Source organism: Cercospora beticola, chromosome 1 (assembly GCF_033473495.1).
Source record: "Cercospora beticola chromosome 1, complete sequence".
Lineage (NCBI taxonomy): Eukaryota > Fungi > Ascomycota > Dothideomycetes > Mycosphaerellales > Mycosphaerellaceae > Cercospora > Cercospora beticola.
Genome location: NC_088935.1, coordinates 660,546 through 681,602, shown reverse-complemented (window position 1 = coordinate 681,602; position 21,057 = coordinate 660,546). Strand labels below are relative to the sequence as shown.

General features: G+C 52.9%; 6 protein-coding genes across 6 annotated transcripts; 4 read left to right on the top strand and 2 right to left on the bottom strand.

The window, feature by feature from the left end:
• Positions 1–180: 180 nt before the first annotated feature.
• RHO25_000296 (uncharacterized protein) lies at positions 181–1,803 on the top strand (the record flags this gene model as incomplete). Its single annotated transcript, XM_023592917.1, has 1 exon — positions 181–1,803. One exon carries the CDS (start codon positions 181–183, stop codon positions 1,801–1,803), a length of 1,623 nt encoding a protein of 540 aa, XP_023458227.1.
• Positions 1,804–2,196: 393 nt separating this feature from the next.
• Positions 2,197–2,565, bottom strand: RHO25_000295 (uncharacterized protein; the record flags this gene model as incomplete). The annotated part of the gene is made up of 3 exons (XM_065601999.1): positions 2,197–2,214; positions 2,280–2,306; positions 2,362–2,565. 3 exons carry the CDS (start codon positions 2,563–2,565, stop codon positions 2,197–2,199), a joined length of 249 nt encoding a protein of 82 aa, XP_065458071.1.
• Positions 2,566–4,833: 2,268 nt separating this feature from the next.
• RHO25_000294 (uncharacterized protein) lies at positions 4,834–7,381 on the top strand (the record flags this gene model as incomplete). The annotated part of the gene is made up of 3 exons (XM_023592916.1): positions 4,834–6,398; positions 6,460–7,166; positions 7,227–7,381. The coding sequence occupies 3 exons, from the start codon at positions 4,834–4,836 to the stop codon at positions 7,379–7,381; spliced, it is 2,427 nt and encodes an 808-aa protein (XP_023458220.1).
• Positions 7,382–8,957: 1,576 nt separating this feature from the next.
• RHO25_000293 (uncharacterized protein) lies at positions 8,958–10,112 on the bottom strand (the record flags this gene model as incomplete). The annotated part of the gene is made up of 1 exon (XM_023592915.2): positions 8,958–10,112. One exon carries the CDS (start codon positions 10,110–10,112, stop codon positions 8,958–8,960), a length of 1,155 nt encoding a protein of 384 aa, XP_023458221.1.
• A 499-nt stretch (positions 10,113–10,611) lies between these two features.
• RHO25_000292 (uncharacterized protein) lies at positions 10,612–14,862 on the top strand (the record flags this gene model as incomplete). The annotated part of the gene is made up of 1 exon (XM_023592914.2): positions 10,612–14,862. One exon carries the CDS (start codon positions 10,612–10,614, stop codon positions 14,860–14,862), a length of 4,251 nt encoding a protein of 1,416 aa, XP_023458222.1.
• Positions 14,863–15,800: 938 nt separating this feature from the next.
• FPR2 (Peptidyl-prolyl cis-trans isomerase fpr2) lies at positions 15,801–16,442 on the top strand (the record flags this gene model as incomplete). The annotated part of the gene is made up of 3 exons (XM_023592913.2): positions 15,801–15,912; positions 15,982–16,242; positions 16,396–16,442. 3 exons carry the CDS (start codon positions 15,801–15,803, stop codon positions 16,440–16,442), a joined length of 420 nt encoding a protein of 139 aa, XP_023458223.2.
• Between the last annotated feature and the right edge of the window lie 4,615 nt (positions 16,443–21,057).

Below are 21,057 nucleotides of genomic sequence, written 5' to 3'. Positions count from 1 at the left end.
GGCTGAAGCGGCCTCTGCCTTTACCTCTAGCTTCGCCACGCCAGCGTGCCCTACGGCCTCCGCCTTCACGCTCGGCACAATTGTCGCTTGCCGGTCTCAGCAAGCCGTACCAGATATCAACTTGCTGCTCATGCCCTGTACTACACATGGCTGATCGGTGGCCGATCACGTTTGCCAATCATGCTTCGCCAGCAAGAATACCGCCGTGTGTTCCAGTACGAAGAACTGCAATCACCTAACACATTCCGCTTACTGAGGTTATGTGCTGGCAGCGGTGAGAGGATACAATGTTCTCTTGACCATTTCATGCTGGATATAGACCCAAATCCGCTCTATACAGCGATTTCCCACACCTGGGGAACCGGCGCTGCTAGCCATCAGATATACTTACGAGACGGCTCAGTCATCAAAGTACGCGAGAATCTGTATAAAGCGCTTCAATCCATCCGAGATCCCGAATCAGATAACCTGTACTGGGTCGATGCAATATGTATCAACCAAAAGTCGGACCAGGAGCGTAATCATCAAGTCAAATTGATGGCGGACATCTACGGCAAAGCGAACAAAGTCCTGGTCTGGTTGCAAAGCTCTGGCGAGAAAGCTGATGTGTCCCGAGCTTTTGCTTACATGCATGCTGCTGCGACATACCACAACAGTGACGACTCAGTCTATCAATACTTGCGAGGCCATCAGCAGAGAACTGATGACGACTGGCGTTCCATACAAAGGCTTTGCAAGCTGAAGTACTGGACGAGAAAATGGATTATACAGGAATTGGTCATGGCCCGTACGGTCGTGCTCAGAGCCGGCAATGCCGAATTTCCGATGACTGATTTCGAGACATTTTGCTACCAACTAAGGCGAGCCAACATGAATGAACAATTCCGAAGACTTAATACTCCTGCAAAAAAGATCTGGCAAACAGTTAACGCGAGTCCTGCATCACGTCTTGCACTTCAGAGACTGGAAGCTCAACTATCAAACCAACCTCGAACACTCTACGAGCTGGTTGAGAACAATCGCGACAATCAGTGCCAAGTACACTGCGATCATGTGTACGCACTTTACAGTTTGGCAGGGGAGCACAGAAGTTATCTCAACATTGATTACGGAGCTTCGCCTGTGCAGAGGCTCGTGGACATCCTAGACTTCGTCACCAACCATGAAGACATGCCTCCAGCAAAGGTCATGGCATTCACAAATCTCCTCATCAACCTTCTCAAAATTAACAACGACGATTTCACACAAGGCTATCCTCTCCTCCAAACTCTCTGGCTCACGATCCCAGCAATCATCCTAGGCACAGCAGAACTTCGTCAGGAATCTCACGAAATTCTCAAAGCCCGCAAAACAATCAAGCCCTTCGAGCAAATGCCCATCTATACCTTCTCCACCGATCAAGCAACCTGGACCTCTATCGACAACAATCAAAATCACCGACATATGTCCGTAGCCGTCGGCCGTCGAGACATGGCACACTTCAGCATCGCAGGCACAAATTTTCAAGGCCTCGCAGCTTGCACAGTAAATCACGGAGATATAATCTGGAACTTCTCCGGCACGAAGCACGTCTTCATCGTCCGAACATTTCAAGGTTCCCAAGCATCGATCGTCGGAAGAGCTTACCTTTTCCAAGCTTCGAATAACAATGGTACTCTTCATTCATGGATCTCGCGGAATGCGAATCAAGGGGATGTAAGTCAGGGGACGCAGCTTCTTTTCGGTTACGCTGGCGACGCTGTTGGAGATTACGAGTTTGGCGAGTACGACGAGTCAGCAGGGGAAGAAGAGGAAGGAGGTTGATGAGAAGGGGAATGTGGTTTTGGAGGATTTCGGGGCTTTTTGCAGGAGGCGTTGGGCGAGGATTATTTCTGTAGTGGCTTGTGGTAAGCAATTTCCCTGGAAGAAGTTTGTAGTTGTGGCTGAGCGCACTTGATGCTGACGGGTTTTGAAACAGGCATGATTATCGTGTTGATGGCTGTGGTGGTGGGGATACATGTGAGGAATTAGTCGTTGATGCTCTACGAACTGTATATGGCTTCGAAAAGTAAAGGAGGATGCAAGCTCGATCGTAGAAATACTTCCATTTTGAGACAACGAATCCTCCTCGAATCGAATAGCCTAGCAGCTGCGCAGCATAGGATCACTTGGACAGGCCCAAGTAAGCTATGTGAGCGATGCTCTCTTCTAATCGACCTAACCACACAAATCCGTCTTCATTTCCCGAAAATCAGTTACACAACTCACAAAAGTATAAAACACAAGCTGTATTTACTCACGCATTTCGGGCAATGGTTACAGCAAAGCTACACACAACAGTCAGCAAATTAAGCGAACAATGAGAAGAGTTGGGTGCTTTACATCTTCAAAGCCGTAGCCATCGCAGAAGTTGACGTAGCAGCCTGCGTAGCAAGCGATGGTTTTCCCGCTCCCGTCTTTGAAAGTCACACCATTGTCTGAAGGTGGCGTGGCTCGAAGGCTCAGGACATTTGGGGAGGTGCCCTGGGAGCCTGGGAGAGCGGCTGCTGTGGCGGCGAGGAGGAGGGTGAGGTAGGTGAAGTGCATGGTTGCGTGGTTTGAGCGGGCAGATGATGGTGGTGGGTGCGACGTCGAACTTGTGAACGCAAGCGTTGGTTTATGTACTTGCTAAGAGCAGCGCGATGGGTATCTGCACTTCTTGATCGATCGTGGTGTTTGTGTTCTAGACAGACTTTCGATAGTGCAGTGTAGCGTGCTGCGTGAGTGCATGTTACATTTAGCGTGTGGTCTCAATCATGGCATGGCACATCCGGATACATGGCCATGTTCAGGTTCATGGCGCTGCCTTGTCTCCCGCGGTCACTCAACTGGGGCAATCTCGACTTCCTTTCTCCGGCGAAATGCTCGTACCTTTCCTGATGGGTCGAAGGGGGACCGCTTTTGCTGTCCTGCTCCGTAGGCGCGTGATTGAAGGAAGGGTCTGTTCCAGACCGTCAGCGACAACCCCCAGTCGACTGAGCTGTGATTTCAATGGCGCGACTGCTTTTTGCGCAGCGTCTGGACGCTATAATCATGCTGTACGCTTTGTGAAGCTCGAGATGGCAAATCCTCCGGCGTTTGGTCTTGTGATTTGCTTGCTCGATCGAGCTCTCCAGACTGCACTTCTTCATGGTATGTCTCACATGATAGCCGAGCCGGAAAATGATATCTTGGGCCGATGTTGATGTGAATGCAGGGTTCGACCGATGAACGCCTGCGGCCGTTGAGTCTAGATCGAGTTCCATCCTGCTGATCGGCTCTCTGTTCCGGCTCACTTTGCAGCATCAAAGAAAGAATGCGTGAATGAGCGACAATGCCGCCTCTTATGCCTGTTGGACTCATCCGTTGGCGGCAAGAATAGTGCTTGCTTCTTCATGTGCCAATGCCTTGCACAGTGGGCCGTGGCACGGCATCGGTATGCTCGGGCCTTGCTGGCCCATGTCCTCCATCCGCTCGCAAACTCATCTCAATGGTCCAGGTAACATCTGAAGTGCCGCCTTGGTCGCGTTCGGTAGTATCCGGATTGACGCTCCAAAGGCCCCATGGAGGACACATCCTGGTACCTGGGCCGATGGACTTCTCTAACCATAGACTAGCAGCATAGCTTGCTTGGCTTCACTCAGCCCTCTACTGCTAAGAAAGACTAAGCACAAAAATTACTTGGCGTTATTGAGCCCTCCGCACGGTTTTGTACTAATCAACATTGCCTGAGATAAGAAATTGTACCGTTGGGACGGTCGTCGAATCGGAGTAAGTCCGGATCCCGGAACTTCAACTCGAGCCTTTTGCTATATTCCCCTGGTTGATCCGGTCTATGGCGGTGACGCCGAAGCAACTTACCGGCTGACATGTCTTACAGACTTCTTTGGCCTTGCAGCGAGTGTGTAGGCAAACTGTGTTTGGTAAGGCGGATCGAGATGCCGACAGGCAACATATGTGCTCTTGTAATGTCCCGGATAGGTTCCGATGATGCATTCTCGGATGCAGGACTTCGGAGCGAGGCCACCAGTATGGAATAAGGTCCTGGGAGTCGTGATCATCGCCTGCCTCCGGTTAACTCCTTCTCATCTGATTGATACCGACATGCATCAAGCGACAAGGCCGTTCCTCACTCGTGAAATTAAAACGCAGGTTGTGCACGCCACAGTATTTAGATGAGATCTCATCTCTTTTTGCACGAGCAGCCAGTGGGCGAAGCGCGAAGAAAGGATGGAATTGCGTTCTTGTGGCCGGCTAAGGGGGCGGTCAATCACTTTGGACACTATGTGTCGTGAGCAGGATTGCATCTAGCACCTCGGAGTGCCCAAGTGTACTGTTCTGCACAGATCCCAAGTTCAAGCAAGATGTAGGTGGATGTGCATGACTGCAATGTGCATGTGATCGATGTCGTTTCTGCCAAGCCGGGAGCGACCAGCATCCCGCGCTTTCGGTCTTCGTGAGTCGAGAACGTGCGACTGCACTTTCCCCTCGCAAGGCGTGTTCATGTATCTCATCTTGATGCAGCGATGTATCTCAAGAGGGAAGACCGCGCTGCTCCAGTTCAGATCAGCATCTTCGCCATGCATTCCTGCAGTCCCACACGGTATGTAAAAACGAGGCTGAGCACGACACCACGATGTCGGTCGTGGCGCGAGGCACATGTACGCAGTACATGCAGCCTTCAGCCTTGTTACACCTAGAAGTGGTCTAGGCAGATCTCCTCTCCTCCCGATTCTCGCAATCCTCTTAGCCTCGCAGCTTCCGTTCGGTACTCAATGCTTTGATGGTGCGACACCAGAAGACCAAACCTTAGCGTCTCGACTTCAACATGCAAGCATGCGGCTCCTCAACATCGAGACCTTCCAATTCACCTCCTTTCGCGAGAACAACCGCCCCAAATACGTGATTCTATCGCATCGGTGGGTTGAGGACCATGAAGTGACACTCCAAGATGTACAAGAAGGCAAGAACACGCATTTCAGTGGATACGAGAAGATCGTGCAGTTCAGCGGCTTTGTCAAAGAGCACATGCCTGGGATAGAGTGGCTGTGGGTGGATACTTGCTGTATCAACAAGGACAACAGCGCAGAGCTTTCAGAATCTCTGAACCTGATGTTCGACTGGTATCACAATGCTGAGATGTGCATTGCGTACTTGGCAGATGTCTCCAACGACATCGAAAGCCAGAAGCCTGACGCACACCAGGTAGATGGCAAGAATAGCAATGTCGAGGAGCATTTCGCGCAGAGTGAGTGGTTCCGTCGGGGCTGGACCTTACAAGAATTGCTAGCACCGCCTACGGTGATATTTGTCGACAGAACATGGAAAATCATTGGCAATAAAGGGGCATCCACGAATGGAAGTAGCGCAAAATTTGCAGGGGAAGGACTCGAAAGTATTACCACTGAGATTACAGGAATTCCCGAACATGTCTTGCGCGACTACGATACATGCAACAAATTTAGTCCGAATGTAAAGATGGACTGGATGATTGGTCGTGCAACTACCCGTGCAGAAGACAAGGCGTATGCGCTTTTTGGAATACTCGGAATCGCACCCGGAGCAAACTATGGAGAGAAGTATGAAGGCGCGAAGCATCGTCTCGACATGGCTTTAGAGCACAAAGAAGGAGCGAAAAGATTCCAGAGTATCGTAGACTGGCTCTCGCCGCCGGATCCATGGACAAATCACAACTCGGCACGTCAGCTGCAGGACCCCGGCTCAGGTGATTGGTTACTGAATTCAGATCCATATGAAAACTGGAAAACTGCCTCTGACCGTATCCTATGGCTGCACGGTAAAGCCGGCTGTGGTAAAACTGTACTCTGCTCCACAGCTATTGAGGAAGTGAAGACCTATTGCGGGGGACGGCCACATGCTGGTTATGCTGTCTTCTACTTCACTTTCTCTGACAGTCGAAAGCAGCAATTGGTCGATCTGCTTCGCTCGCTTGTTGCACAATTGGGCTGGAAAGGTCCCGCTTTGTCCCTACTCCAACAAGCGCACGACAGACCCAATCGAAGCCCGCTAGGCCTTCGTGAACTTGAGGGAATAGTGGCGTCTTGTTTCATTGCGTATGACGAGCTATTCTTGCTTCTGGATGCGCTAGACGAGTGTCCAGAAGACAACGATACTCGGCACGATGTATTCAAGTGGCTGGGAAGCGTCTCGCGCGGAAACAGGACCGTCAAGGTGTTAGCAACCAGCCGAGAAGTACCGGACATAGAGAAGGGAATGACTAAGCTGCACGCGACATCGATGCCAATAGCTTCAGATCCGGTCAACGAGGACATCCGTCGTTACACAGTGTCTCAGCTCGAAGAGGACCATCGCTTGTCTCGACTAGATAGGAAAACGAAGCAATTGATCGAGGATACTATTACCAACAAAGCTGATGGGATGTAAGTAGAGTTGACCCTTGTAGTTGGCGATTTCAGATACTGATCTCGGGCCTTGTAACAGGTTTCGTTGGGCATACTGCCAACTTCAGGAGCTGAAGAAGCTCAAGTCCACTAAGCCCAGTTCGGTTAGGAAGGCCTTGTATGACTTACCTCAGACCCTAGACGAGACTTACGAACGAATTCTGGTGAGTATATCGGACGATTATCATCGCGACGCTGTCGCTATGCTCCGGTTACTGGCATTTTGCAAGTCGCCACCCACGCTTGACGAACTTGCGGAGATCACGATCATTGATTGGAGTGGGGACGGGCACGTAGATACAGAGGACCGCCCAGGGCTCGAGGATCCGCTAGAGATCTTGCCGGGACTTGTTACAGTTTACCAGGCGAAGGAGTGGAATTCTGACCAGCGTGAGCACACCGTGAAAGCAAGAGTCAGGCTAGCCCATTTCTCGGTTCAGGAATATCTTGAGTCAACCCGAATCTCACAAAGCAGAGCAAATGCCTTCCATCTCGAGAAGGGGCGGGATCACAGAATACTGAACCACAGCTGTCTGGCCTACCTCGACTATTATAGCGGTTGTGATGAACGGCTTTCTGAGAAGCGGGATCTGGAGACTTTTCCTTTACTCGAGTACACGGCAAAGTCGTGGTACTATCATTCCCCATTGCAGCAGCCGCCAGATGTCGCACGTGAGCTGCGATTTCTTTCTGACCAGCGTATCGTGGAGCACTGGCTCATGGTGGAAAATATGGAATGGGGCACTGGTAAATTCATACCTCTAGAGAACCATGTGGCCTCAGGTTTATACTGTGCGAGTTTTCTAGGACTCGAGGTAGTTGTCCACGAACTTCTCAAATGTAAAGCAGATCCTAATGTTAAGGGAGGCTTTTACGGCAATGCACTACAGGCGGCATGTTTAATAGGCTACGAGCGAATAGTGCAGATACTTCTCGATGCCGGCGCCGACGTTAACGCTTAGGGAGGCTATAACGGTAATATACTATAGGCGGCATATAGAGATAGCAGGAACGACCGGATGGTATAGATACTTCTCGACGCCGGCGCCGATATATACGCTTAAGGAGGCGAATACGATAATATACTATAGGCGGTATACTTATTTAGTAATAACGAGCGGATAGTGCAGATACTTCTCGATACCGGCGCCGACGTTAACGCTTAGGGAGGCGATTACGACAATACACTATAGGCGGCGTGCTCTATTTACGGTAACGAGCGGATAGTGCAGGTAATTCTCGATGCCGGCGCCGATGTTAACGCTCGGGGAGGCCTTGACGGCAATGCACTACAGGCGGCATATAATAGACGCAACGAGCAGGTAGTGCAGATACTTATTAATGCCGGCGCCGAAGTAAATGCTCAGGGAGGCCGTGAAGGCAGTGCACTACAGGCGGCATGTAAATCATTGTACGGCAACGAGCGATTAGTGCAGATGCTTATCGCTGCAGGAGCCGATGTCAATGCGTCGGCAATAGCTTGCGGTGCAGTTGCTTATACGCTTGAAAGTGCTATAAAGGTGCATCAGGGATGTCAGGACAGCCTTGTAAAAGGGCAGGGCGGAGACTGAGACCAGAAATGGAGGCCGCATAAGCAACGAGGAAATGGTAGCGGAAGAGCAAAAGTGGCGAAACATCGTGCAGATGCTAAGAGATGCTGGTGCGGTTCTCCCCTACAGAGATGAGAGCGATAGAGAGCGATTTGGCACCTTGGCGGCACTATTTTCTTGGAAGAAATCAACTTCTTGGCAGAAGCAGACAAGAGTCAGGCGTATTGCTCGTCGAGCACATCCATCAGGCCATCGCAAACATGCAATGGTTTGTGAAACAGGACATCATCTGTCGTAGAAAGGCGGGAATCCCAATGGAAGGGATGGCAGACAATAATCACAGAGAGAAGGAGGTCATCTCAAAATTGAGGAGAAACATCTCACGGGCATCGCTTCGACTCTAGCTCCGCTACCTATTCAGGCTACCAGCTCGATCCCGATATCTGGTAGCAGTCTGTCTCTTCCGTACGGTCTGCGTACCTCGTACAGATTTAGTCCCCATTGTCTGATCGCGCTGGCGTAGGATCCAGCTGATAGTCAGCAGATGCAACAGAGCCGTGCATATACTTCCAAGTCACGTGCATGGCGTGCAAATGTTGTGAAGCTGAAAGTTGGAAGATGTTGCTGTCAAGCGTGACAGGATGGTCATTGCTTGCATCACAATGTAGCCGTGCAATGCCGCTTTTGTTGCTGGGCGCAGAGCTCGCTCGTCTTGAATTCGAACAGGGTGGCCACTCCCCGGGCTTCTTGAAGCGAAATAGCGGTTGCAAAGACGAAAGTTATTGATTCTTGCGACGCTGTTCCAACAGAATTGGCGCATGGCCTGCCGCAGCACACCCTTTTGACAGACGAGACTTAGTCTTCGTTGCCACGATTACGTCCACTTTCCGTAGCGTGGCATTTTACATTCCGCCCTGCCAGATTCGTCCAATCTTGAAATATCGTGGCGTACAATATCGAGGTCGTCTTCCGAACGAGCATCGTTCTCCTATGAGTACCCTCCAGACAACCCCCCCACAATCTTCAGTCCACCTGGATCTCCAGAATACGCCACCGCATGCCTCAAAGGATGCCACGCGACCCACGTCACCGCATTCGTCGTCTCCAGCTTGACCACCTCTTCTCCCGTCTCAACATGCCAAATACTGAGTCCTCTCTCGTTATCCTTCATCGGATCCGGTCCACCTCCAGCAGTCAAATATGCACCATCGTAGCTGAAGCTCAGATCTCGTACTGCACCAGCAGCCTCCTTTAGGGTGTGGTCGACGAGCCAGGTGTCTGTGTTCCAGAGTGTGATGAGACCGTCGGTGCCGCCTACTGCAATGTGGTTGCCTGTTGGCGATTGTTGTACGCTATACGTTGATCCGCTGTGAGCTACTAGATTATGCACAGGCTGCATGGAGGGGTATGAGAGGACTTTGACAGGTCCTTCGGTTGTCGCGGCGAGGATGTGGTTGCCAGAATTTGTGAAGGCCATCTGATAGAAAGCACCCTTGTCCTTAGTAGGAGATCGATCTGTCGCAGTGGCATCATATTTGGGTAGATTGCTTGCTGGAGGCGCGTTGGGTTCGAGCACCATGGGTGTATCTGCTTTGCGAACGTCCAAGGCTGTAATGACATCGTTTCGCGTTCCTACAAGAAGCTCGGTTCCATTTGGGTGCCATGTCAAGAACAGTGTCTGCTCGCCTGTCTTGTACTCCCCGCTCTTTCCTTGTGTATGCCCTTTTGCGCCATACCCGCTCCCTCCTACCAGACCTGTTCCTCCACCAGGCACTCTTACATCCCAGAACTTCACCAAGCCATCTTGTCCTGTACTCGCCAGCAGGCTCTCCATTCGCGGGCTAAAGGCAAGCTTCTCAACAGTATTGCCGTGCGCACCTGGCTTCGGCCCATCCTGCAGCGCTGTTGTGGCCTTCACATCCGCTCGTTCAGGGTTCCACACTCGGATGTTGTTGTGTATGTTGTGCGCAACCATTGCTCCTGTCGGTGACCAAGATATTGAGCGGATATTCGGGGCCATTGTGCTGTTCGTAGGAATGGGTCGTCCGGTCTCATTGAGCACTATCGGCTTCGCTTTTTTGTAGTCGAAATGCGATGCGACCACATCTTTGCGCAGGTTGCGCCTTGGTGGTGGAGGCGCCATGTTCGCTTGCCTATTTTGAGATATCGGTTTCCATACATGCGGTGGGCAGTCCTGCTAAATATGGCTGCGTTGGCAGAAGTGAAATGTGCAAGCTCGGACGCTGTCGCACGTGTCAAAGTCGCGTGTGGGAAGCTGGCTTGGATCGATGCGGACAAGGATGGCAAACCTGGAAACGGTGGAAGAAGCAAGTCTCCTCCCGCTGTCCTCATCTCCGCCCTCCTGTGCATCGCTTGCTTACACCGACTCTCCTTCGAAGAGTACAAATCTACGCCGTCCTGCTATTGTGTGTTGCGTCGCACAGTTCTCGCGTTGTCCGCCGCCACCAATCTGCACGCGTCACGCTCGATGACGAAGCCAAATCCAGCGGCATCTTGATCGGAAAGCCGCCTGCTTGCTAGGAAGCTTCGGTGCGGATCGCGACAGAACCGACGACGGCACGACTGCCGAAGCAGGACCGGCCACCTACTAGTCTGGGTTAATACTGTCCGCAGTCGCCATCATGCCTACCTCGACCGGCGGGCGCTCAAGTCCTGCTTCCCTGCGTTCGCACCACGTTCGCTACTCCAGCGATTCCAACATCGCCCTGCGGAGCACTATCATGGAGCAGCCCGAGGGTCGTCCCGAGCTCGAAACCTACGATTCTTCCGGCACCAATTCTAGTGGCAACGATGGAGATGAGTATGCGGGCAATCAGGAAAGTCACAGCGACAGCGATGGAATTTCCAGCAGGCATTTCGTGGCAGGCAGTGGGCAGGCATATGCACAGGATGAGGTAACGCCTCTCACCAACGTGTCGACATATGGGTGGAGCCAACCAGGGTCGAGTAATGTGTCCCGGACGACCACGCGAGGTTCCGTTGGCTCTGCGATGCCCGGTACGCCAGCCTACGAGGGGACGGGAACGGCAATGACCAATGGGACGAGACGACCTGCGAATACGAGAAAGGAAAGCAGTAATATCTATGCACCGAACAGAGGGCCTGGGAGCTCGATGCGATATGCATTGAACACGGCTACGCGACCACGAAACGGTTCGACGCATCGACGAAGGAGGAATCCGAACGATGAGTATAGAGCGCAAGAGAAGGCATACGTGCAACGAATACGGCAGGACGCGCCTGACAACGATTTCTATACGGAACCTAGAACACCGAGTCTGGACTACAGTTCTGGAAGTGAGGACGATGAGGAGAGCCCGACCAATGCCAACTACGCAGATCACGACCCGGCCGAAGTTGACACATTGCTCTATTACGGGCAAGAAGACTTGGAGCCATCTGTAGAAGAGTTGAATATACCTGCGAATAGAGAGCGGCTGGAGTGGCATGCAATGTTGGCAAATGTGTTGACGGGAGACGTCGTCAAGCAAGAGAAGAAACGTTTGATCGGTGGCCCAGAGCAACAAGGCGAGAACACACTCAAAACCGAAGTCTGGATAGGAGTACGGGCGAAGACATGTGGTCGATCGATCGCTGCTCAGAAACGTTTGATTGAGGATGGCAGGTCAAAGGTCAAGCAAACGATAGAATCGATAGTCGCTTTCGAGATCAAAGGAGAGGCTGAAGTTGGACAATCGCCTATGCAACAAGTCCAGGATGTGGTGAAGAAGATTGAGAAGATCGAAGGCCTGTACCCTACCCGCCAGGCATTCGAGGCTGCTCATCCTCGAGCTGCATCTTCCGCATACCGGGACACATGCGATGCTGTCATTGCATGGAACAATACAACGGAGCTCATCAGCACTGAGCTTGGAATCCTCCAAAGCTGGGTTGGAAACATGGAATTGGACTTCACGACTGCCCGTGTCCGGCCCGAAGGCGAACAGCATAACGAACTATTCGACGACAGCTCATTCATTGATCGTATTCTCAAGGAAGATGGGCTGAAGTCTCTGCAAGGAGACAAGAACCTTCTCAACGGCGTCAACACTGTCATCCACAAGGCCAAGGCCACCTTGATTGCCAACGCTGAAGCCTTCTCCGATCGTCACCTTCCACCATACATTGAGGAGCTGCTCACTCTCATCAACTTCCCGAGTCGACTGATACAAGAGATCATCCGCATGCGGCTTTCATATGCTAAGAAGATGAAAGACGCAGCGCAGCAAGGTGTTATGACCGCCGAGCAAATGATTCTGCAATTTCAGATCCTGCTGCAGTTAGCTGTGAAGATCAAGGAGCAATACTTGCTCATCGCTCAGCCTGAGCCAGGTTGGGATTTGCCGCCTTGCATCGACGACAATTTCGATTCTGTCGTGCTCGATGCTTTGAAGTTTTACTTCAAGATGCTGAACTGGAAGCTTATGGCTAACAAGAACACATTCAAGGAAGCTGAAATTTTGGAGCAAGAGTGGGACTTCTCAAACGAGCTTGGTCGACATCTTGACGGAGGTGATGTGGAAGTTGCCGAGCAGTTCTCCAGCCTGACATCCAAGTCCATGGGTCGTCTAGCAGCGCATTTCGAGAAGGAACTTCAACGGCCTGCAGACGAGGTCGCTGGTACCGCTGAGATGGACAAACGATATAAATCGATCCTGGACTCCGTTCGTGTTCGACAACGAAAGATCTTCCGATTCGGCAGAATTCTGAGCCAGCGCTTCGAGAACGCAACCGAGTACAACATCAACATCGACAACGAGCTGTATGAGGACTTCCTTCTTGCCCTTAGACTATCAGGCCATTTCCTGGTTGAGACGAACGCCGAAAGTTCTGTGCCCACTCCAGGCGATAACGAGAAGGCTGGTGGCAAGGTCTACATACTGGCTAGTCCCGTCCTCAGAGAGAGGCCGAAGGATATCCAAAGCATGCTCGGAACCTGCTACCACGCCGAAGACAGTCCCGAGGATCCTAGCAATCCCTATGTTCTCATACTGCGACCGGAATTACCTCTTGCCTGGGAAGGTGATCGAATGGACGCTTCGCACTCTGGCAAGGAGATCTTGAAAGTACCGCAGACGCTGGACCTCAAGACTGGTCGGCTACGGCTCGTCGCAGATGGCAGTCTGCAGCGACTTCAGAATGCAAACATGGCGTTCACCACTGCCACAGGTAACTTTGACCTGACAATACTTGTCGAGCAACGAGCAAACCTGCCGCGAGTCAACCAAGAACTGGCAAAGATCCGCAAGACTGCGCACAAGCTCTCCAACACGATCATGGACTCCGTCGCCATTGTGCGCTCGCAGGTCGAAGCCGCAGGGAGAAAAGGCGAGAGCCAAGAACTCATCCAAAACTGCTTTGCATTCGCGACAGAGTTCGGTCAGCGTTCCGCCATCCACATGGACGCACAACGACGAGCGGTCAATCAGCACAAGCTTACAAAGCTTGCCTTGGATTGGGTTTCCTTTATCTGCGATGATTGCGTTGCCTCCGACCGCAAGACCTTCCGATGGGCAGTCGTTGCACTAGAGTTCGCCATGGTCATGACAAGAGGGCAAAACATTCTCTCGATCTCAGACGAAGAGTATGCTCATCTGCGATCTAAGGTCGCAGGCTGCATGAGTTTACTCATCTCTCACTTCGACATCATGGGTGCTCGAGGCACTGTTGCCGCTCAAGCAGAAAAGCAAAGGATGGATGCCATGGTAGGCAAGCTGCGTCTCGACATCGGAAAGCTCAAAGATGACGATGAGTCATCTCGCATAGTACGTGCTCAATGGCTTGACGAACTCGAGAAGCTTGATCAGGCCCGCAAAGACCGCGAGGCAGAACGACAGGCTCTCGGACGAGTTCTGGAAGACTCAAATGACGCTGATCGCGCTTTGACACATCTTTCTGCTTCCGCTGGCAACGTGCATTTGCGATGGCAGCAAGGCCAATTCGTTGGTGGCGGTACTTTCGGCAGTGTTTATGCTGCCATCAATCTTGACAGTGGTCACCTGATGGCCGTCAAGGAGATCCGATTGCAGGACCCGAAGATGATTCCAACAATCGTCTCACAGATCCGAGATGAAATGGGTGTCCTGCAAGTCTTGGATCACCCGAACGTTGTGCAATACTACGGTATTGAGCCTCATCGTGACAAGGTCTACATCTTCATGGAATACTGCTCAGGAGGCTCGCTGGCAGGACTTCTCGAGCATGGCCGCATTGAGGATGAGACTGTTGTTCAAGTTTATGCTCTGCAGCTGTTGGAAGGTCTGGGATATCTGCACGAAGCCAACGTCGTGCATCGAGACATCAAACCTGACAACATCCTGCTCGATCACAATGGTGTCATCAAGTTCGTCGATTTCGGCGCGGCAAAGGTTATTGCCAAGCAAGGAAAGACTGTGGTCGCCGATGGGCCTGGCGGCAATGGTCGCCAACGATCCGTACAAGGCACTCCCATGTACATGTCACCGGAAGTCATCAAAGGCGGGAACCATACTGGCCGTCTCGGCGCTGCAGATATTTGGTCCCTGGGCTGTGTCATCAGCGAAATGGCAACTGGCTCGCGCCCATGGGCCAACATGGACAATGACTTCGCCATCATGTACAACATTGCCAACGGCAACTCACCACAGATGCCAACACGAGACCAAATGTCCGACGTCGGCCTCGACTTCCTAAAGCGATGCTTTGAACGAGATCCTGCGAGACGTGCTTCTGCTGCTGAGCTTCTGCAGCATGAATGGATCTCTTCAATCAAGGTTCAACTCAGTCTCGAACCTGGCACGCCGCAGACGCCTTCGATACAGAGTGAGAACTCGTATAGTGGTGGGTTGGCGACGCCTAGCAGTTCTACGTCCACCAGTAGCCGACAATTTTAGCAGAATCGTCGCGCGGTGAGCGATTGTGGAGAGGTCAGAGGAATTGATGAAACGCTTGGTCTCTGCTTTCCGCATCCGATTGCAAGACGGGATACGGCGGTAAGCGAGAGCGATGCCGATGTTGTCAGGAGTCAGAGGAAGAGTGGGAAGAAGAGAGTCTCGTTCAGTGATGAGGGAAGCTTCGTTCCTCCTCCAACGAGAATGACACTCGAACTACCGGAGAAGAGAAGACTTGCCCTAGAGAAAAAGAAGAGCGCGCTGGAGATGTATTTGGACGATGTTGCGGTTGGAGATTATTGTTTGTGGGATCGTTGCGATCTGTTGGATGTTATGCCGCCTACTCCTGAAGAGCATGAAGTTGCAAAAGGAAGTGCGGTGACGGCATTGAGTGGTTGAAAGATCTCATTACTGGATTGAGTGAGTTGAAGAGGCTGCATTGCATTCTTGAGTCCTTCGACTTCTGGTCGACTTGATACCTACTTTGGCACTAAATTGAGACGTACGAGACGAGAGGATACATTAGCGAGGGCGTTCTTTGGGTTTAAAGAGAGTGGGATGTTTCGAGGCATTATGCATTTTTTTTTTCTCTTCGTTTTGCATTAGTTTAGTCCGGGCCTTGATTATGGGCTGCAATTCCTAATTCTACTCCGGTTCGGAAGAATGCAACTTTTAATCATTCTGCCAACACAAGCCTCACCTTCACTCACTCAGCTGCATGAATAATCCCATGCCTGAGGAAGAAACTGCACAAGCAAAGCACTCCACCTCTCTCACGTGACAGATAAGATAAGCCCCACATAAGCTCAAGCTCCGCAAGGGCGGGAGGGCGCCAACTCTGTGGACATTGATGAAGCCAAGTAGACCACATCCTTTCACTGCAGACATTCAAACTCGACATTCATACGAACAGGACAGAACTACTCACTACCACGACAACCATGAAGGTCGCAACCGTAATCGCCGCATTGGCCCTCGGCGTCGCCGCCTTGGACAAACCACTCGACATCGAAAAGACACACACAGTCGAATGCACAACCAAGACCAAAGTCGGTACGTACAAATCCCCACGACGAGGCGTCAGCCATACCATTTCGCAAGCTGACATATATTCCCTTCCAGGCGACAAAGTAGAAATGCACTACCGCGGCACCTTGGCCTCCGACGGCAGCGAATTCGACGCCTCCTACAACCGCAACCAACCCCTCTCATTCACACTGGGCAAAGGCCAAGTGATCAAAGGCTGGGACGAAGGCCTGCAAGATATGTGTGTAGGAGACAAGAGGAAATTGACGATTCAGCCGGAATATGGGTATGGAGATCGGGGAATTGGTCCGATTCCTGGTGGAGCGACGTTGATTTTCGAGACGGAGTTGGTGACGAGTGAGTTTATACTTTCCTTCTTCTTTCTCTCTTTCTGGGAGTGGGGTTGGGGTTGAGGAGGGTGGGAAAAGGAGGAGCGAGGGAGGAGAGACAGGAGGGGAACGAGAGAGTTGTGGAAGAGAGGAATTCTTGCTAACCTATGTGCTTTTACAGTCAACGGAAAAGGCGCAGAACCGGCCGCAGCGAACGACGAGCTATGAGCAAGATGACCCGAAAACGCGAAGTGTGAAGATTAGCAGCCAGTCTGCGTGAATGATAGATTCTGCAATCGGAAAAAAAGTCATGGTGCTCTGTTGCTCGGTCCGGAGAGAAGCCAGTCTCAATTCACTAATAACCGTACCGTCTTGGTATTAGTCTCGGGCACCGAAACCATCTGCCATAGAACATCCTATCTTTTGGCATTGGTCTGAAATATCCCGAATAGCTCGTCGGCGGTGCGAGAAATACGACGGCAAGGAAAAAGGAAAATTTTCTTCAGAGTGCAACACTGTCTCGTGCGTGAGACACAGTCCCGTCACTGAACCAGGTCTTGGAACATCCAGTGCCGGCTGATGACCTAGGATTGTGCTATAGTAATAGAGTAGTAGGATTGGTTCGAGCTCATTCGGAGTTCGCTGCGAAGTATTAATGCTGACTCACTCTGCACCAGACCGCTGACTACAGTAGTATTGCGCAGCGCGCTATGGAGAAGTGCGACACTTAGTAGTCAGTCAAATTCCGAGATCCCGATGTGGTCGGAATTCTAGGCATCCTCGTTGGACACAAGACGTCCAGTGCTTACCACGCTAACAACGAAAGCGTCCAAGTATTCCACACCGCCTACAAGGACAGTGCTGTTGTTGCAGACACGAACAGCACGCGACACCACGGTCTCAGCACAGCCGATGCATGGAAACGACCGTTGTGTTAGTGATGCGGCGGCGATGCTCCGGTTCTCGATCTTGACTTTTTCTGCTTACTTACCGTGGGAGCAGTAGTGGCCGGCGGGAGTGGACGCCATAGCTCACCGGTCTTTGAAGGCTGACATTACTATCGTGCGGAATATAGGCGTCAAGAATAGCGACAAACGGTGGACACGCTGCCTGGTACGATTCAGCCGGCATGGTATCGTGGTTCCACGGTAGGGAACGCCATTCGAAACGCTCAAGGCAGTGTAGGCGGAGATCGCGAAGCCACTGTAGGCCATGTTCTTCGTCTATGGCGACGACCAGATCCAACACGAGCTCGAAGGTGTATTGTCCAGTCGTAGGCAGCGGATTTGCGTGACGAGCAGTTTTCTGGCGGAGGGTCGAGTGCCTGGTGGGTCTGCTCAGGCTCTCCAAGTGTCCGACAACATGTCCAATGCCCTTGCTTCATTCGCATGAACTGGCGGTGCGGTCTTCGACACTATGTGCCGTGTAAGCGCTCGCTCTCGAAGCACCGGCCGTCCAGCATCTTGTCTGCAAGTTTTCCCGAGTCGATATGCATCCAATATGGGTGGTGCAGCACGGATACATGGTTGTGGCACGTAGACTAAGTCGGCTCTGAATCTTTTTCAGCAGATTATGCATACGTTACACGTGCCACGTTTTGGCAACGTGACTTATATTGCCGGGGCTGGCGGTGGTGCGACCGATCACGACCCTTATGGTGTGTGCCCCTGCGATCTGCGTGCGTAACGGACTTCTGAACTGTGACAATGAGGACAGCGATTGCCCTGTCCGCATGAAGCATTGTTGGCGCGGGTGTGGAACTCGTGCAGACCGCGCGTCGAAGCAGGTACCCACGAGGCATTGTCCGCTCGCTTTCCATGTCGCTCGGAAGTTTTGTTGCAGATGAGGAAGGAGCGCCGCTTCGAGAAGGTGTGCGGTACGCATGAGTTTCAAGATGAGCAGAGATGGGGATGGCTTCTAGACAAGCCAGCATGGCCCTGTCACGACGTCGATCTCGATGCTCCACGACATCATCTGGTGTCGAGCGGAGCAGAGATCCGCAGCGAGCTCAACATCTGCGAATGTCATTCAGTCGGCAACAATGTTCGGCTCTTGCGGAGTGCTCCCAAATGTATCAAGAAATGGTTCTCATCCTCATTCACTCAGTGCTCGCAATGACCAAAGGCACTGTTCATCTTGTGCTGCTTGAAGGTGCCAGGTCACAGGCGCGGCATTACTTCTGCAACGGGGTTAAAGACGCGTGTTTCTCGGCTTGAGTCTTCATCCATATAACTTCGGCCTCCACATCGACCTGACTGCAATTTCGGCAGCTTGCAATACGCAGGCCGACAGTAGAGTAGTCTGGTGTCTGTACTGGACTGACCAGATGAAATAGTGGTCGACGTTGCTGAAAAACCTGAGGTATGTCACATGGCAAGTATGAGGCGTACTCGGCATTTCCATTTTGAGAATTCGAGTTTCTCGAATATGTCTGGAAGCCAGCGGAAGATCCACATGTCGAAGCCCTGTTGCTTCTCATCTCAGCATAGGGAATAGATTGTCTCACGTCTTGAGTCAAGCTCACGTGCGCCCATCACACCGACTGCGCAGACCGTCGCTACCGGGAGATCCGCTAGCCAGATGAAGGTGATCGCTTTTGGTGACGCTGATCGCTAGTTGCACAGAAACCTTGCGTAAAGCAGGGGAGCCATGAGGCCAAGGCAATTGGCAGTGTGGTCCCAAGACGCGAAGGAATCTACGCTGTAGCGGCCGTTTTACGAGAAAAGGCGGTTTTGACCTCGGAAGCGTCGCCTACGGTCAGCCACCGGTGGACATAGTTGCTCCTGAACAACACGATCGTATCGATGTCAAGCGAACAGCGAGCGTGAGGGCCACTCTGTCGCGTGCCGTGTTCCATTTTAGATCGACGCAGCAGCAGCGGATGGTGGAAGATCTGTGCGAGCCGGCGCATCTGGTGACGAGTGATCTGCGCGGCTGCCGCCGCTAGAGCATATGCATGTCAAAAACGTGGATCCGAGCCGGAGAAACTGCTGTAAGCACAGGAAGTTCATGGGTCCCTCGACGACGCGAGTGCCGGTACTCCATCGTCTTCGGGAGGGTTGCATAAAAGAGTAATGGCGCCGAACATATGTGAGACGTTTCCTCCATCATCCGTGCAGCAATCACCCGGCAGGAGGCGTCTGGCGCGCGAACAAGTGCTCGGCGTGCAAACAGGGCCGGAGCTGTGCCACCTCGCGCGAGGCGCTGCGTGTCGTCGGATGTTTCCAGCGCGAGGCAGAGCTGATCGTGCTGCGAGGTGATGGGAGGCTCGCGTGTCTTTGACGCAGCCCCGAGCGGGCGAGCGGTCTTCTTTCGCAGCAGTGAAACAACAGCACCGTAGAGTGCTTATTCTTAGCAGGGCTGCAGCCTGGGTGCAGCAGCAGTCGTTGGTGTTCGCGATCTGCGATGCAATGGTGACGGCGCTACTTCCTGTGGTGATCTGCTCGTGACGGGCTCGTATGTGTATTTGGCGGAAGGTGTGGTGGAGGCGGGAGCTCTCAGTTCACGCTTCTTTCGGGTGCGAGGTGCAGCGCGCGGTCGGTGGGCGTGATAGGCTGATCAAGTCGACAAGTTCGAGAGGCTCGCTTAGAACAATGTGGTGGGCCGTCGATCAGAGCGTGGCACTGACAGGGTTGGAGTGCAGTGAAAATCACCGCCTTTTGCCGTCTAGCGAGCGCTCAAAGGGTGCTTGTTGAGTGGGTGGATCTCCGCCGCGCATATGCGACTCGACCCGCTTCATCGGCTCTGCTTGTCTGCCTGCGACGACGTGTCATCGTCGAGCAGCGCGTTTGGCAGCAGCAACCACGCAGCCGACGAACAGCATAGCAGGCACAACGCAGCACGGCATCCCTGTCGGCGGGCAGCTCTGCCCCTCGAAGTCGAGGCACAGCGTGGCACGGCAGGCGAAATGACGAGCCGCAGAAGGCCGCACTCTGTGCCTCACTAGCGTTGACGACCAACACGGCGGCGTGGTCTCGCAGCGAATCCCATGCTGGAGCGGCCGCCATGCCATCGCAGCACGGCACGCGGCGATCCTGCGAATCTCTGGCGATGCGGGTGCAGAGTGCACAGCTTGTGCATCCAACGATGCGCACTCCGGAGGCCTTTTCCTGTATGCACGCCGCTCCTGTGCCGCGCTGCAGCAGCACGAGTGTGGTGATGGTGTTGGGTGTATGCGAGGCCGGACAGACAGGCGAAGCGCGGCGAGCAGCAGGACAGACACTGGACAGTACTGCAGATCGATGGATGATGAGACTTTCCGTTCACGATCCACCGGAGTGGACCACCTTGGCCCGACGCTGCGAGTCTTCAGCAGCAGCGCGAACGAGACCCTGCACATCGACTGGCCGGGCGTGCAGTCTAACTTAGCGGCGACGAGTCAAGAATGCTCCGCGCGCGCGAGGTCACATCGCTGGAGGGCCTCCTAGGAGGACGCTGCTGACAGGCGGTGGACGTCGCGCTGGTTTGGGGGCGTCCGGCTGGCAAGTCCTGTCAACTCCTGTGGCAGCTCCACCCGTGGGCGATGTGGATTGCCGTTGCAGATTGAGAGGGAGCGCAACGCAACGCACGACCTCCTCCGTGCTGCTGCTGCTGCTACTGCTGCTGCTGCACGTTGCCCATCCATGACGGAGGCGATGCCACCGATGCATCCTTCGTCGCTGTCTTCTGCACCCGTTCACGCTACTGCCAGCAGACGACGTGTGGTGCCGCGAAGGGTGATGTTCCCGAGCCCGATAGATTAGCAGCCAGGATGGACCCACCCGCGCGCCGCTAGCCTCGCGCAAAAAGCACCTTGGCCCAACTTAACTAGCCTCGCGACGCCTGCTCACGCCCACGCGCTTGT